The 17,842-nt window shown below is 46.7% G+C and overlaps 2 protein-coding genes across 6 annotated transcripts in view; one reads left to right on the forward strand and one right to left on the reverse strand.

The window, feature by feature from the left end:
* The first annotated feature begins 951 nt into the window (after nucleotides 1-951).
* Nucleotides 952-2,756, forward strand: LOC147430572 (uncharacterized). The gene has a single exon (XM_086493171.1). It carries the CDS (start codon nucleotides 1,392-1,394, stop codon nucleotides 2,193-2,195), a length of 804 nt encoding a protein of 267 aa, XP_086349297.1. The 5' UTR covers nucleotides 952-1,391; the 3' UTR covers nucleotides 2,196-2,756.
* A 2,486-nt stretch (nucleotides 2,757-5,242) lies between these two features.
* The window catches only part of LOC147430573 (uncharacterized), an 88,961-nt gene continuing 76,361 nt past the window's right edge, over nucleotides 5,243-17,842 (reverse strand). For 2 of the 5 annotated variants that reach the window (XM_086493169.1, XM_086493167.1), the window contains exons 8-13: nucleotides 7,888-7,998; nucleotides 6,789-6,940; nucleotides 6,651-6,690; nucleotides 6,509-6,571; nucleotides 6,182-6,387; nucleotides 5,243-6,090 (exon numbers count right to left, since the gene is read on the reverse strand). In XM_086493169.1, coding sequence (XP_086349295.1) covers nucleotides 5,478-6,090; nucleotides 6,182-6,387; nucleotides 6,509-6,571; nucleotides 6,651-6,690; nucleotides 6,789-6,940; nucleotides 7,888-7,998 — 1,185 coding nt within the window. In that variant the 3' untranslated portion in view covers nucleotides 5,243-5,477. The remainder of the gene's footprint in view (nucleotides 6,091-6,181; nucleotides 6,388-6,508; nucleotides 6,572-6,650; nucleotides 6,691-6,788; nucleotides 6,941-7,887; nucleotides 7,999-17,842) is intronic. The other 3 variants (XR_015185632.1, XM_086493170.1, XM_086493168.1) reach the window with 3 other exon arrangements.

A 17,842-nucleotide genomic window follows, 5' to 3' on the forward strand; every position in this document is an offset into this window, starting at 1 on the left:
TGAGGGGCATTAACTAAGCATCATGTGTTGTACGCGGAGGCATTTGTTCCATTCAACATTTCTTTTCCTATTTCTATAAAGAGGAGGATTAGGTGGTGTGTCACACACACACTCTTTTTCATCTTCTTGTGTAGGCCATCGTGACACTTCACCTTGTTATTTTCTTTAAAAGAGCACAAGCATCATCATTCATGAAATGCATCTCTTTGCACCTAATAAGATTACAATGAACAAAATGCATATATCTACACCTTAAAAGATTATAATATGCAAGTTCTTTTACTTCATACATCCGTTTAATACACATTAAAATAGTGCAGAAAGATCGTAAAGGCTGAAATACATATCTCTACAACTTATAAGATTATAATATGCAAGTTATTTTCCTTCATGCATCCCCTTACTCCACATAACAATAGTGAGAAAGGTCATGGCAGCTTTGGGGAAAGCTTCGAGGAGAGATGCATCTACGCCTCAAGCTATGACACTAGTAGGGTTGGACCCATGTCTCATTAGGTGGAATGTTAGGAGATTCCCTTGATTTAGAGGAGGGAAAGACTACTAGGGAGCAAAAATTGAAATGCAATTCGGGAGTCAACTTATGCTAGGAGAACAAAAAATCTCATTGGGAAGTTGTCGGGTGGCAGCAAGGATGGGGAAGGCGCACACGAGGAAGCTCGCACCGCATCTTGGCGATGACGCGATGGATAGTTGGCAGCAAGGATGATGATCGGTGGGTCCGAGCTGCTCATTTCCTTTTCTTTTTTTTGAGTTGGACCTCTCATGTATTGAGCACGCGAGCTCTAGGAATGCAGTGGTCTAGAGTCTAGACCAAGGACTAGATCTGAAGCGAGGGGGGTATCTCTGAAGATTCTGCCTTGCACCTCATCATAGCAACGGACACAACATGCAAAAATGATCGCGGGTTTGTATGCTTGCAGAGGCCTTGAATGTATGACAAAATGATCAATTGCAATTGCAAGACGGTAGAAGTATATGGCATCTTTGCTGCGGCGAAAATTTGCACTGAATGTATATGCTTCGAGGCATGGTCACGTGAGGTTTGATTAGTAGTAAGCCTCGACCGGGTCTAACCATGGCAAGTACGGCGCTCAGAGTATGACGGGCACCACCGGGTAGAGAGAGAGAGAGAGAGAGAGAGAGAGAGAACGAGGCACAGCAGGTGAGCGAATGCTTGAGCTGACCGGCAACTAACCGGCATAGTTTGAAAACCGTGCCTTTTTTTGGTTTGACATAATGACACAACTTTGCCTGTGGAGCGTGCGCCGCCGTCAGAGGTGGTCGGCCGTTGCAACTGAAAACTAAGCCTCGCGTGACCATAGCCTTACTTCTGTGGATGAGAGTGGGTGCTCCCTGAACACGGAGCCTTCATGGACCCCTGCTCGGGAGTCGAACCTTACCCACGTTCTCTCATTATGCTGCTCTCATGGTTCTGTCGCAGGTGCTTCTCCCGTCTCTTTCAGTGGGCCTGCAGCTCTTCGCTCTTCTTGGCTCGTGACCTCTCCATCTTAAAAGCCTCCCTTACCTGCCCAGCTCGGCTTCCGCACCTGTGGCCTGCCCTGCGCTCTCTGGAGTTGTCACCTCTCCCAGTACCAAGCCACCTTTTCACTACCTTGATTAGGCAACTGGGTGAGACAGGCTTGCCTCTTCCTTTCCACGCCAAGCACCTCTTCCTTTCCATGCCTTTGCTGTCCTGTGCCTGCCCTGATGTTTACACTGGCAATGCCCTTCTGCATGCCATTCATCGCTGCAGGCGTGCTCGTACTCTCGTCAGCACATCATCGCCAATGTCATTAGCAGAGTTGCTAGGCCAGGCTTTGGCTCTCTTTGACTACATGGATGGAATGGGAAATCAGCCAGATGTCATCACTTGCAATATTCTTATAAATGGCCTCCTAAGGGCTGGTCAGCTGAAGCCAGCCTTTCAAGTTTTCTTCCTTCTGGTACATGACATAGGAGCGAACACTATATCCAGCACCGGCATTATGGATGCCCTGCCAAAGGCTAATGAAGCTAGCAAAGATCTTGTCAAATTGATCACTTACTTGAAGAATTGGAAATGCATCCCAAACGTGGTCACCTACGGCACTCCTTGTGTACTAATACTTGCCACCAAAGACAATCAATTCATTCTTGCACGGCATTCCCATGCTAAAACGTTCATGGTCCATTGAATTGAGCAATGCCACTCAAAAGCCATTATGAGAACGCATGACATTTGTTGATTGTATCATTTTCAAGGGCAATGTGCTCGTACCTGCACATTCTAGTAGCCTATAGGAATGCCAATAGTGTGGGTGATGTATACCATGTAAACGCTTTTACATGCACATGGAAGACACGAGTGTGTGCAAGTGGCTATGTCTTTGAACTTTGCGACTAACTCGAGTATTGTAACGAAGAAAAAATTGAAAAGGTGCAAATAAACATGTTATTTAAGTTTGCAAGGAGAGGAAGAAGCAGAATTTAAACATTGTAGGAACATTCCGAAGAGGAGTCATAAATAGGATCGACAAAAACTGATTTATTTTTACAAATAGAAATATACACATGCACTTAAAACATTACTTGTAGCTCGACCATTTGATCATCTTGCAGCTACCCTCAAGAACTTGCCGTCTACGACCTTGTCTACCTTGTTGCATCCAACGAGAGATGCTCAACATAACTCACAATGTCACCCCTTCGGTAAACAACCTCAAGCTTGCAACTACCGTCAGCGACCTTCTTGTCTACCTTGGCGCATCCGAGAAATGCTCAATATAACTCACAATGTCACCCCTTCGGCAAATCAACCTCAAGCTTTAAGTCCACTAAGGCCTACCTATTCATTGTTAACAAAAACACACACACACACAGAGTACACACCTAAAGTCGGTCATTCATACCTCTCACGGTACTAAGCTTTCTTTTGATGGCTCGCTTGCCATCATGTTTACCGTGATAGTTATTGCTTTTGCAAATGACGTGGGCCCTTGGGACATGTATCATGCTAGCACCCACCAAATGCATGCCTGTGTTGATTGCTTCCCAACTCCTTGGTTTTTTCCATCATTGAGACCACTTCCATCTTTTGTACTTGTTCTTTGATGGAGCTAAAATGCCTGCTGTAATTGTACGTATTGCTTCAAGCTTACAAGGATCCACTACCCACTTCACAAAAAAAGGGATAGCTTGCTTTCTCAACTCTCTTGTAGTGTATTTATTTATGGTATGCTACTATATATCTATTGTATGGTTTGTAGGTGGAAAGAATATCTATTGTTATAGAGAGAGATAAATGAAATGAATGAAATGAAATGTTATATTAACGTCTTCAAAAGGCCAAAGTGACCTATGAGACCAGAAAGTTACAATGTGGTGGATCTGATACAAAGTCAGAGTAACAAGATGACAGAATGACAAAATAAAATACTATGGAATCCTAAACTGCTAGGTGTAAACTAAGCAGCTAAACAAGTAGCTGGGATAGCTAGATCACAAGAAATCAAGCATCGATCGCTGGCGAATCTCATCAATCTCCTCCATGGTAAGTAGTCTAACCAGGCGTCGTGCATGTCGAACCAAAGTAATCCGAATCCTCTGATGCAGCCTCCATCGATGCTGTGTAGTCCTCCGCAATCGTGGGCGTCTAGATCTCCCCAGCTCAATCGCTCGGTCGATCAATATGCCTCTAGTGTAAAGCGACGAGCTCTGTTGTGGTAGTAACTCCCCCGGGTGTCCAATGGCAGCTCTAAAGAAGTCTGTGATCTGTCTCTGAGACTGGCTAGCCTCTCCTCTCATCATGCTCTCTCTGTGTCTGTGCAGCTCGAGCAAAAACAAACCCAGGCATCTCTGATCCTCGTACCGCATGACTCTAGAGAATGGTCCAAATTCTTCTCTGAACAAGCATCGGAAGCGACCTCGTATCTCGTAGTAGACGGGGCAATGGCACGTTTAGTGCAACTCTGTCTCAGTCTCGATGTCGCACAAGGAGCATGTCCTGGCTTCTGCTGGTACTCCGTTGTATCTCCCAATCTCGATCCGCAACTGGTGTGAAGATGTGCGTATCTGGCCATTAGCACATCGTATCCCATGAGATAAGTGGGTATCCATGTATTTGGGCCTCGTCACGAAACCATCCTCCGTAAGCTGAAGGAGATGCTCTCTGTAGAAAGCCATCTTCGTGCCCAGCTCCTGTGCTGGCTGTATCCATGTCCTCTTGGTGTCTAGCTGAGTCAAGTCCAAGCGAATGAGCATGGTAATCTCGGACTATGTAAGAGTCAGAGAGGGCGCATCCAATGAGTACTAGAAGGGAGGCAACCCATGCGCCTGAAACCATGATGTCATCTCCCCATACCAACATGCTGTATCTCCCTGCATGGCTAACTGTTGAGAGGACTCAAGTGCAAGGCGTGCATATCTGTCTCTGGGAAGTTCCCACATGCGGTGTATGAAGGAGACAGATCTAGTGAGCGCCTCAACCACCAGGGGGGACAGCTAGCTCTGCTCGTACAATAGCACATGGTACTGAAGCCTTGGCTCTAATGAGCCGCAAGATCATAGAGACCAGAGGCTTCTCCATGTCCCCCCATCCATCACTGCGGCCTGTCCTTCCGTGATGATCCAGTGAAGGTCCCCAAATCTCAGCTCCATAAAGCAATGCAAAAGCCACCAAAGTGTCAAAGTGTCAAAGAGAGAGAGAGAGAGAGAGAGAGAGAGAGAGAGAGAGAAGTAGAAGAGAAGTTTTTAACATCGTAGGAACATTTCCAAGAGATCTCAAACATATATCCAGCAAGTGTTGAACTACGATAGAAAGGTTATTTCAATTTCCTTTTCCTATTAACAGGGGAAAAAAGAAAGAAAGATCTGTTTACGTCTATGAGAGGTCAAAATCCGCCTATAAGACAAAAGATACAAAACAACCACATGATAGTTGAAGGGTAAGGGGGTGGGTAGAGGAGGATGGGGGTTGTGATACAGGGGGAGGGGGATGGAGTTCTATCACTATGGCCACACACACACACACACACACACACAGAGAGAGAGAGAGAGAGAATGAAATGAAATGAAATGTTAATAGTAAACGTCTTCAAAAGGCCAAAATGACCTATGAGACCAAACTGATACAATCTTGGTGGATCTAATGCAATGTCTGGGTACAAAAATAAAATGTGTGTGTGAGTGTGTGCGCGCGCGCGAGCGTGAGAGAGAGAGAGAGAGAGAGAGAGAGAGTCCCGTGGAACCAGATCTCTGACACGTTTTCTAGTCCTGCAACATTCATACACCGCAATTGTGAATGAGTCGTCGAATGACAACCAACCAGCTTTGTCCAGTGACCAGTGTAAATCTTAACAATGAATACTAAAAACATTGTCCGATGAGAAACAAGGTGACTACCTGCATGGAGGAAGGTGGAGCCATTACATACAAAAGATCACTAGCTAACAAGGAGCCATAAAACCATTTTGGAGCTTTCACCTTTTATACACTTGAAGGTTTGTTGCACTTATGCAGCCAAGCATGGCACGCTCACCAATATTCATGCTCTTCACATCCAAAATGGGAGAGCCATGAGCTTTCAAGCGATCCGTGACTGTGAGAGTCTTCACATCCCAAAGCATCAATGCATGAGTCTCCTCATCACCAAACGCAAATACACTTTGAGAATCAGAAGAGCATCCGATGTGTGAGCTAAAAATAAGAGCAGACCTATGCATCCCAACAGGACTGGCATTCCCAAACATGGGATTTCCATACTTCCACCCACAATCCATGCTCGATCCCGCTTCACATTGCAATGTACCATGCGTGGTTTGCAAGTCCGGCCCTGAAGTGGGCGTACATCCACTTTTCACAAGAGGATAATGAGAAGCTCGAAGAGGGTGGAAACCCAAGTTTAGCTGTGTATTGGGTTGAAAGGATGTATGGTTTGGTTCAGAGAATGCGGCATCAGCAGTATGATTCATGCTTCCTGCTTGGTGCACAGATGGCTTATCTCGGAAAGTGGCAACTGCCATGTTTGCAAGATGATTATATGCAACAGCCACACAGATGCCTGAATTATCTGAGCATGCTATTGCACGTGGCCTGTGTAAGAAGATTGTGTGTTAAAAGAATCATTACTCCCTGCAATTCTACTGCCTAGAGATGAATGCAAGACTTGAATAGTACGTACAACCTGCTGTTGTCAAGATCCCGTATGGATGAGTCCCAGAAATAGACTCCACTTGAGCAAGCAGTTAAAACTCCATTCCTTTGTCTGCCTTGTGGCAAGTTACATTCGTTTATCGGGTGAAGCGTATGGACAGGCTGACGACAAAAGCTTTGCAGAGACCTCAAAGGTGATGAAGTTTGCCTCAGGTCAAAGATAGTCAAGGCTCCATCCTGAATTGAACACACCTCAATAACATAAATAACCATACAACAAACTATCCAAGCAAAACCTCAATAACATGAACAAACAAAGAATAAACATTTCAAGCACTTCAACGATGAGCCCATGTACCTGCGAGCCGGCAAACACATAATTCGGCTCATCCGGATCCCAAGCACATGACCAACAAGGGCTCTGCTAATTACAAGGCACATCCATAAAATCTCCAACAACCAGAACACGTGTAGCAAGAAATGGTTGAGGCACCACTCACCTGAAGTTTATACGTCAGAACCACATTATTGCTTTCCAAACTGCAGAAGCATACAAAGACTTAGCAAAAGCATATTGCTTACTCTGTTTTCATGCAACCCTCTAGCCTCGAAATGGATTCAAAACATATTTCCAAAACCTGAAGAGAGAAACCGTCTTTCCCAACGAGGCAACCAGTGCAAGCCTTCCAGGAAGCTTCCCACTGGGTGGGGCAACACGTATATCTCTGACTGCCCCAGTACATGGTGGTAAAGGCATCATCAGTGTGTCAGTTAATGATAGCAAGCTTATCTGCCACAACAATATATCAACGTAATAAGACAGATCAAGAAATGTTTGTTTCAACCTATTTTCAACAAAAGCACTTTGTGGAATTAACAGTCTCGACAACAGAATTTTTGCATGAGTATATTTTGGCCCAAAGTGAAAATGCAGCACTCATATTTTCAGTAATTTTTTGTCACCACTTGATTAAGTTGACAAACCTTTTTATGCTCTGATTATTTGTAATAGTAAAACAGAGTCCTCTCTTTTAAGATACTTGGGCCACTTAAAATCGAAATTAAAATTACCACTTTAAATCATTATTGAATTGTCAAATTAGAACATACAAACCTTCAAAAGTTTCAAGATTATGCAGCATTGGTGCATATCTTGAAATTCACATCTGTTTAAGGCTTTAGTTTGAATGTTAAGCAAAGCTAGCAATAGACGAGAAGGAAAATAGCATGTAAAATCTTATCTTGTCACAAAAATAAGAAACTAGGACAGTAAAAAAGTAACAGCAACAGCCATGGGATTGGTGAAAGTTTCACATGAAAGTTGTTTCCTGCTAACTAGTCAATTCATCAGAAGCTGGCTAACCTCGATATTTGCCAACTTCAACATATAAGAGTTAATCAAATTAATGATCTGGTTATTGGCTTACACTCTGATTTCTCCAAATTCAGCCCTAAGATTCTATATAAATAATAAAAAAATGTTATTTCTGTTTTGTTAGCTTTCACTTCTCTTTTTGTCGTCAGAGGTGCGATCAGGTGACACACGAGACAACGGGGAGAGGGTGCTAAAATGCAGCTCATCCCCTTATCCATCAACAATTTTCGAAAATCGTGCTGAAAGATGCTGCAGCTCATCATCAACAATTCCCAAAAATAATAGACTGTCCATGTCAATGCAGAAAACTAATGCATCACCTTGTGGAGACATGTCACACCATTAACAAGCAAACCGAATACCTTGTTTAAGATGAAAGCTCCATTCACAGCTGTTGACTTTTGAGCAACTAGAAGCATTTGGGAATAAGCATCCATGTCAAAAACTTTTGCTCCTAGAAGGGAAAATTCTTCCTGATAGTCGAGACACATTAGTTAAGTAAATACAATTGCAATTTGAAGTGGGAGAATAAATTAAGAAAAGATTGGTGTTTGACTCAAGCTATGAAAAAATCTGTACTGTACCAATACTTGCCACACGACATATTTACTGTGCGATAAACATAGGGAAATGTATAATTTTGGTGCTTGTGTTTTTGCATTGTGCAACTGAGTAAAACCTGAAACCTTAATTGGTCTGATATGAGCATTTTTTTCAAGGAGATCATCATCCACCCCCTTTGGTGGTGCCTCACTCAATGTAATTCTAGACAGAAGGAGAAATCTACAGTACTAGCCTTTCACTCTGCAAGACAGCCAGCAACAGAATCCTAGCCCTTATTTGGTCCTTAACATATCATTTCTCAAATCCACATTTACAAATTACGGTGTAGGCAGCACGGCGCTGAGCTCGCTGCTGCTGTTCGCTGCCCCCCGCCATCGCTGAACACTGCCCCCTCCTGCCCTCACACTCCCCTCTTCCCTTTGTGCAGCCCCCCTCAGCGCCACTGCCCTCCTCTGCCCGCCTCCTGCACCCCTGTCCTCCTGCCCCTTGGCGGCCTTGCCTGCCCGCCCGCCTCCGCTTCAGGCGGAGGAGGACAACTTGCCTATTTCAGTATGCTTCCCAGGCCAAAGGAGAGAGTATCTCCCCTTACTTCCCAAGATCGGTTCCATGTTCGGGACGGTTGTGGAGTCACCGCGCACTGCAGCTTCAGTTGTGGCCAAGGCCGCAGGTTTGTCTACTGTGCAAGTTCTTGTTCGAGACACACACTCCCTCCCGAAGGTGATACTGTTGCCTCGGGTGATTGGAGGTTGGATTAGGCAAAGTGGAGTATTCGGTTCTCCCGAACCAATGTTTCGTTTGCGGACAGATGGGCCACTTAGCGAAGGCCTGACCTCGCAAGAGATCTCGACCCACAGCGCCTGCACAGCACAAGCCTAGCAGACAGATACAAGGACCTATACGCTGGTACCTCGACAAAGGCCAGCAATCAGCCGGCTAATGGTTGGCAGCAGGTGCCTGGCCGCCGCCGACAGGGACGGGCTCACCACACTGCATCCCTTGGCGGCCGACCTCCTGCAGCTCAGCAGCATTGGGTTCTGACAGAGAACCGTTTTGACCCCCTTCATCAGGACCCCCCTGAGGAGGCTCCCACCACCTCAACTTCGTCGCCTCCCACCCCACCCCCCCTCCCTCCAACCTCAAACGCCTCCGTTCCACCTCCCCCTCCTCTACCCCCACCCCCTCCTCTCGCTCGTCTCTCCCCGATGGGGCCATTAGCCTCATCGCCCGACCCATCCCGCTCTCCTCCTCGGGCGCAGGGGAATGGACACACTTCTGCAATGCGACGTTCTCTTGGTGGTGCTTTCGCTACGAGTCGCATGGCTCAAGAGGGACAGCCCCATCTGAGACCGTCACTTTTGATTCAGACCTCTCCTTTCGCAGCAGTTCCTCGGGGTTGACCAGTTTCGGCATTCACAGGCGTTGGGACTTCTTCAATTACAGCTTCACACGCTTCCTAGGTGATTCTTCTCCCGACCTGAAGGAGGCTTGCTTTTGAGTCCACATCCTCTTTCTTGCAGCCCGAGGCACTGAGGCTTTGAATACAGCGGTAGGTTTCTCCTTCCCGTTGTGCGGCAAGGATCCTACGGAGTGGACCCCGCACACAGTTCTTGACTGGCTTCAGGTCCAGGCCACTGAGTTCTCACACCACACAGGGGACTTAGGGGTGACAGATCTGGTACACACACTTTGGCCTCTGGCCAAGTTCAGTGTGACGCCACCGGATGCAGCAAGTGGCAGCCACATTGGTGCATTTGTTTGCTGACACCCAGAGCCTCCCTTGCTATGTATTTGTACAGAGGATTCTTGGACAAACGATGTAGCCCTACAGGCTACACGCTCTGCCTGGGCCTGTGTAGGACAGTCACTTCAGACACACTTGTCTAGAGGTCGCTCGGATGCGAATTACTCCCCATCCAAACCGGCCGCAAAGATAGCGAGGTTGGCTGATGTGGCAACATCTGTCTTTTCTCACTGGCCCCATGAGGATCGTCTCATGGAATGTACAGGGACTAGGAGAGCCCCAGTTTTAGCGTCAGAGGGGTCAGTTGCGTCAGGAGCTTCAGCGATGCCTTGTGGGAGGTGAGATTGATATTCTTATGCTACAGGAGCATCATCTGTGTGAGAGCCGCATTAGACGTTGTGGTCAGATTTTGTGTGGTCGCTATGAGACGTTTTGGTTGGCTGCATTTGGACCTGGAGGTATCTAGGGAGGGGTATGTATGACTATTGCGGATTCTTGGCAGCAAGCCATTGTGGGCAGAGGTATTATTGTGCCAGGCAGAGCTTAGTGGATTACTATGCAGGTTTAGGGATGCCTCATGGGTTTCCTGAACATATATGCGCCCAATGTGGCAAGTGCACAAGCAGAGTTTTGGTCTCATGTTGTTGAGTCTTTACCGCATGCAGAGCAGTGGTGTGTTGGGAGGGACTTCAAACATGTTGGAGGACCCCTCGGATAGGATTGCAGGTGGCCATGCTACGGTGTATGGGGCTGAGTTGGCAGCCTGGGAGCGGCTACGTATGACTATGAGGGTTTCTGATATTTGGCAGCACTCAGGTTTTGTGAGACCCCAGACAACCTGTCTTTCTCTCATTCTAACCACAGGATAGGAGGAGTGAATCTATCTCAGATAGATCGCTTCTATGCCAGTGACCACATTTGTAACATGGGGGGATCTGTTTGCATCCTGGCAGGGACTACTTTTTCCGACCACACGCCAGTGATTCTCATTGTGACAAACAGATAGAGGAGGGGGGGTGTGATGCTACGCATCCCCGAGAGAATCTTGCTGAATCCAAATCTTAGAGAGCGAGTGGAGGCAGAGAGTCTGGACACACAAGACACCCCTGCTGGTAGAGTGGCCTCTGGACTGGCAGAGCTTAGTCGCTTCTTCCTTCAGGAGTCTGCAGCTCACTCGGATGCAGCCAGAGAGGAGGAGAAGCGTCTTCGACAGGGCATTGTCTCCTTACAGAGGATGCAGGAGCAACATCCAGACAGTCCTTGGTTGGAGGAGCAGATGCGGCAAGCTAGGCAAAAGTTGACTAGCATTGAGGAGCGGCGTCATGAGTTTTCCTTCCATCGACAGGCATCTTGATGGACCCAGGTGGGTGACAGAGTTATTGGAGAGTTTTTTGAGACAGTGGGGCCATGCCATCCCACACCAGTGTTAGTCAGTTGAGGAGACCTTACGGATCAGTTGCTTCAGAGCAGAATATGCGTGCAATTGATACTGACTTCTACCGCGATTTGTTGTCAGCTGAGCCTCAGTCAGAGCACCAGGATGCATGCAGAGAGCAGGTTTGGGCACAGATGCCTTGCCTTGTTACAGAGGAGATGAGACAGCGACTTGAGCTTCCCCTTGAGCTAGAGGAGCTCCATGAGGCCCTCAGAGCACTCCCCCGAGGTAGCTGTCTATGGGAGGATAGCTTGACTCCTAATTTTTTCTTGGAGTACCGGGACTTTCTTGGTTCTGATCTTGCAGCGCATTCCAGTACGTTCTGCACACTGGCGAGATGCCTAACAGCATGAGTGAGGGCTTGATCTACCTGATTCCCAAGAAGGGCGGCTCCTTGGATGAGATTCAACAGTGGCGACCCATTACCATCCTCAACTCATCCTACAAAATTCTAGCAAAGGCTCTGAGCTTGAGGATCCAGCCACTACTAGAGAGCATTATACATGGAACTCAGACAGGTTTTGTCAAGGAGCATAGTATCCTTAACAATATCTTCACTTTCCGTGGAGAGGATTTGATCATACTCCTAGATTTTGAGAAGGCCTACGACAGAGTTCACTAGGACTTCCTGGAGGGCACTCTACGCAGGATGGGCTTCACAGATGCTTGGATCAAGGGTGTGTCAGCTCTCTACAGGCGTGCACATAGTCAAGTGCTTTTGGCACGGGGAAGAGGGGAGCGTTTCTTGCTCACACGTTCGATTTGACAAGCTGCCCTCTTGCCCCCTTCCTCTTTCAGTTCTATGCTGAGGCAATGAGCAAATTTTTGACTTCTCAGCAGGTTGGCTTGCGTGGTCTTGAGCTCCCTATTAGGGCAGATGGGCTTCTAGACACTGAGTTTGTTGATGACTCAGGTTTATACTTGGAAGGCCAGGAGGCCAATCTGCACAGATGTGAGCAGGCTCTTGAGGTTATCCGTTGTGCATCAGGCGCACTGATCAACTAGAGGAAGACAGTAGCTTTTTGGGTTGGCTCCTACGCCTGATTGTCACCATGTGAGGGTTTTCGGTGGATTCCCCCAGGGACTGCAGTTCGTTACTTGGGTTGTCAGGTTGGCTTGGAGTTGTTCCCTGAGCAACAAGCTGCTCCCTCCTTCTGTCCATTCACAGAAAGTTGCTACACTGGAGTTTGGCACGCCTCTCTTTTGCAGGCAGAGTGGTAGTGGCCAACCAGGTGTTGTTGGCTACTATGTGGTACATCATGTCTTGCTGGATCTTCTCGAGCTCCTGTATCAGCCAGTTAGAGAGGCTGATCAGGGACTTTCTTTAGTCAACGACACTCGGTTAGCCCGGGTCAAAGTAGCCTGGCAGGTCATCACTCTACCATGTTCTCGGGGGGGCTGGGGGTCATAGACCCAGCACAACAGATCAGAGCCCACCTTGGGAAGTTTGTTGTCAGAGGACTGCTTCCAGGGGAGGAGCCTGGAAGGAGTTGTTGCTTTAGCGGCTTAGAGCTCGAGTGCCTCATGTAGGAGGTCCTTGGAGTCCTTCCATCAGGTGGATTTTTACAGAGATACGCAGAGTTGGTATGAGCAGGAGACTGGAGGATCGATTTGCTACAAGCCTGCTTCTCTCTTGGGAGCAGCTAGGAGTGGCCTGGAGCAGCACTAGCCCACTTGCACAAAGGAGCGCTTGAGACAGTCCCTTGTTTGGAACCCCATGTTTAGTACTCGGAGAAACTTGGTTGGTAGTCGGCCTCACGTTTCTTGGGGTCCCATGGCAGAGGTCCCAGCCCGCATTCTAGCCGACTTGCTTTAGTTCTGGCAGACCCAGTTGCGCAGTACCCTATGAATGCAGTTATCTTGTTTTCCCTAGGGAAAATGCCTACTGCGCAAGATGTCGGGCAATGGGTTGATTTTCTCCTTAAGCGACAAGCTATCCGTGGTGTCTATTTCGGGGTGCGTGGACTTTATGAAGTTTTGCTCGTAGATATGGAAGCTAGAAATCTTTTGCTTGAGATGTCTTCCCTCTTCTTTAATACGCAGATGACACATGTTCTCCCGTGGGCACTCGCTAAAGACTACCAGAGTCTTATTCGTCACAAATGCCCGGTGTGTCCCCCAAAATTGGATGCGAATACCAACAGGTTTTGCATTCTCTGGGACACTGACAAGATTACCCCTAAAGGTATTATGGTTGATTCAGGAGATCCATGGGTAGGCAAGCGCCCCTTTAAACTTAAATGGGGGAAATTTGCGAATTCATGCATTCGATGTGGAAAATTTGGCCATATGCAATCCGAATGTCCAGAGTCGGGCTTGCAACCTCTTCCTTCTGATGTTCCTTCGTCCACCTCTATCCCTACAGGAAAACCCACAAGTGAAGTCAAGCAGAGTGGAGCCTCTACTGCTAAGGTGGCTTCGAATGTGGAAAAAGAGAAAGGCAAGGTACAGCAACTCACTGATCCTTGGAATGGGGCTGTTGGTAAAAGTAAAAATGTTGGACCTGCTGATGTCAATTCATGGGTGGTGCCAAAAAAATCAGTGAAGATTCACACACCACTTTCTTCTCGTAATTACATTCCTTCTGTTAATGCCAACAAGAATGCATCATTTAAGCAACTTCCATGTAGTGACAATCGCACGTTGATTGATGCATGGGTAAAAGCGATGCACTCTTACAAAGATGTAATCTTTGGTGAGACTTCCACCTCGCCTGTGGACACATTTCCTGCTTTGACTCAGAGGCTGGGTCCTCATATGGATGTGGTAGATGGAGACGTGTCCATGGGCACCTCCACTTGATTATTATGTTTGTTGCTTCTTGTACATATGTTTCCAAATGCAAAGCCACATTAAATGCATCTCATACAATGTGCGTGGGTTATGCAACCTTGACAAATGGCGTCTGACCTGGCACTATGTACATACATGTAGGGTAGACATAGTTATATTGCAAGAGCATAATAACCACGAGTTTGTTGGTCAATGTTCCTATTTTGCCGGTTATTGGATTGCGTACACTGGCTTGTAAGATTTCTCGGGTTTATTGATGTTGGTTCGCCATGAGCTTCAGCTTGTTCTGCTATACAACGATCCATATGGCCGGTGGATGGTTGTACAGTGTTTGTTGAATGGTCGAGTTCATGAATTTGGAGGTACCTATGCATACACGGCCTCTGGGCAAAGAGCTGCTTTATGGCAAGAAATTTCGTCTCACCCCTGGACCTCGAATGCATTTCTTGGTGGAGATTTCAATAATACCCCTAATTTTCTTGACAGGACCACAAAAAATTCGTATATGTTGCTTGCGGAGAAACACGAATGGGATCTTCTTTTTACCTGTGCTCAAATGATTGATATATGGCGTTGTTTGCATCCTGATGCTTCTGGTTTTACCTTTCAGCATGCTGCTCATTCTTCTTATAGAGCACAATTGGATCGTTGGTACTTGCTTAATGGGCAACAATATGAAGAATTGGTATGTGACATGAGGATGGATTATGCCCTGCAGCTATCGGATCATTATCCTCTTTTGTTGTCTTTGTATTTTGAACAGTCTCTTTGTGATCGGCCTCTTCACACGAGACGCTTGTTGCATGTTAATAATGCCTATCTTACTCATGAAGTTTTTCATCACATGATTACCGATATTATTCCCCCGCTGCTGGCTCAAATGCATATTGATTTGGACGCTGCCTGGTATTGTTTTATCATGAGAGTACAAAGTGTAATTTGCGACTATGACACGCAGTATATGCAGTTCATTGGGGGGAATGTCCTTGATGCGAAACGGGTTAGTCAACGACTACAACAGTTGGCTGATTTCCGACCCCTGTCTGACTCTGAAATGATGGAGCTATGCGAAGCTAAAGTGTATTCAGCAAAATAATGAGAGGAAAATTGCTAAATGGCAGACGCGTGCACGTCAACAGGCTTTTATGGATAAAGGTTGTGCTTCGAAGAAATTTTTTAAGCATCTGCATCATTTAAGGGTCTCACAGTCAATTAAGCACGTTATGCTTCCCTCCGGTGCTTGGACTTCTTCGAAGCGGGAACTTGCTGAGGTTATGGTTTCGCATTATCGTCACGTGTTTGCTGCCCCATCTCAGCCATCTTCGGCAGCTTGTCGAGCACTTGAATTGTTGCTTTCTTATGTTCGTCCGATCATGTCTTCCAGGAGGCACAATGCCTTGAGGATCCTTTCTCTGTTTCCGAATTGCATGGTGCCTTGCTTGCATTGGGCCGTTGGAGATCTTCCAGCTAGGACGGACTTACTGTGGAATTTTTCCTCTCCTTTTGGGATGCTCTTAAACAGCCCCTGCTTTTCATGTTTAATGCGGCATGGGAGAAACAGGATCTTCCAGTCTCATGGAAAGAGGGCTTACTTAAATTGTTGCCCAAGCAAGCGCTTCGCGAGCAGTTCTCTCATTGGCGGCCCATAACTTTGATGCCGGTGGTTTACAAGATTTTGGCTAAAATGTTGGTCCACCGCATCAAGGACTGTCTGTTTACAGGCCTTCATCAAGCTCAATATGGTTTCATTCCTCGTCATTAAATCATAGACAATGTGGCTAATGTTATGATTGGCATGGAGTATGCTAAGTACACGCAACAAGATGTGTTCGTCACGCAAGTTGATATTGAAAAGGCCTTTGACACTGTGCAATGGGACTTCATTGTTGCCACAATGAGGTGTCTAGGATTTGGTCCTAAATTGGCCAATGTGGTTTATTTCTTGTAAATGTAATCACCAGGCATTTGGGTTATCCAATTGGATGGAACGTCACTCACACGCAAAAAGTGGACTGGGTTATGCATCGCTTGAATGTTAAACTGCCTTACTAGAAGCTTTCTACTTGGCCACTGCATGTTCGCCTGCGAATTGTTCAGAGTATCCTCATGGCTTATGTTCAGTTCTTTTTGCCATTGTCGCATTGGCCTCGCCATTGTCTTGATTCTCTCATGTCGGCCATTTTGTCTCATTTGTGGCGAACTCATGCTCACAAAACAGGCATGCGTATGATGTCAATGGCAAAACTTTGTACACCGAAGCGCTTTGGTGGTCTGAATATTTTGGACCTGCGTAGGCATGTCCTTGCTAGGAAGGCTATGCTTTTGCCTACACTCACGCAACAATCTCAACCTCGGACTCTTATATTTGCACACTTGAGAAACATGTGGTTACATCCTCATTTGGTCACTAGCAATCATCCATTTGGGAGGTGGTATTTGGCAAGATGGATGGTCATATTCCTGGATGCCCGCTTTCTTCCACCTTGCTCTCTGCCTAGAAACAGGTTATGATTCATCTATGGTGGAATGCTCGGAGGGAAGGAAATTCACTTCGCTTGGAGAGCCTTCATTGGAGTCGGGCCTTTTCTCTTACTTTGGTTGACCGGCGTATTTCCTCTCCTGCTGTGGCATTCGAGTGGTTGAGGATGTGGTGGATGCAGTTGGTTTCACTTTGGAGTTTCCATTTGCCACTTGACGCTTTGGATTAGGCATGCATTATCGCCAATTCTGGAGAGAATTGCAGCAATTTGTTGATCGGTTTTTTGCCCGTTTCAACTTTGGCTAATGGTGATCGCATGTCTCACTGGAATCTTCGAGAAATGCCTTTTTAAGATATTTCTGTCGGCCGGGCATATGCTCTTCTTCTTCCTCAACCATGGCTTGCTGATCATTGCAACGCTATTATGCATATGCAACGCTATTTGGCATATGCATAAATCCGATATTTGGTGGAGAGGGCTTCTATCTGCCTTATGGGAAAGCCATTTGCCATTGAAGGAGCGTTTGTTTCTTTGGCGTTGTTTACTTTGGTGTGGGTACCTTTCTTAGGATGCGCCATATCCGCCCTTCATCCTGTGTCCGTTGCTTATTTGCTGAAGAGCATGTTTGTCACCTCTTGTGGGATTGCTCTGTTACTCGAGATTTCCTTCGTCGGGTATTTGCGTGTATGCGGCTACGTTTTCCCACGACGGTCTTCCATAAGCGGTTTTGGGTTTTTGGTATCTTCTCACCGGCGTTGCAGCGCTTTGCAGTCTTCTTCATGTGGGTCAGGTTTTGGGCGTACCGGAGCCTGTGGCGACAACGTAATGGCTATATGTTCCATCGCATTCATGCAGATCCCATGCCTTTCTTCAAGCTTTCCCTTAGGCAGTCTTTACGGTTCGCCTTGGAAGTTGGTGATATCACTGCTGAGATACATCCGCTTTCCTATGAATGCTTTTAGCTATTTTGTAAAGCCGAACACTTTTGTGTTCCTTTTCTTGTACATCTTTTTGGTGGGTTTTCCAAATTTCCTCTCTTTGAGGTTTCCCACTGATAGATAAATCAAATTGATTTACGAAAAAAGTATGTGGGACTGTCCCATGGCACAGCAGATTTGGGTTCGGGTTCTTCAGCTGATGCCAGCTCTTTCCACAGCACGACAAAACACTTGGGGAGCTGCTGCCTGGTCCACCCTCACGGGCCCGGCGCTACAATTTGAGCTATCATCCACCAGCAGGATGATAGTGATCCACGGGGTCGACCTACACCTCAGCTTGCTACAGAGCTTATCCCCCAAGAGTGG

The sequence above is a fragment of the Adiantum capillus-veneris genome, chromosome 21, assembly GCF_014529385.1.
Source record: "Adiantum capillus-veneris isolate H3 chromosome 21, ASM1452938v2, whole genome shotgun sequence".
In the NCBI taxonomy this organism is placed as follows: Eukaryota; Viridiplantae; Streptophyta; class Polypodiopsida; order Polypodiales; family Pteridaceae; genus Adiantum; species Adiantum capillus-veneris.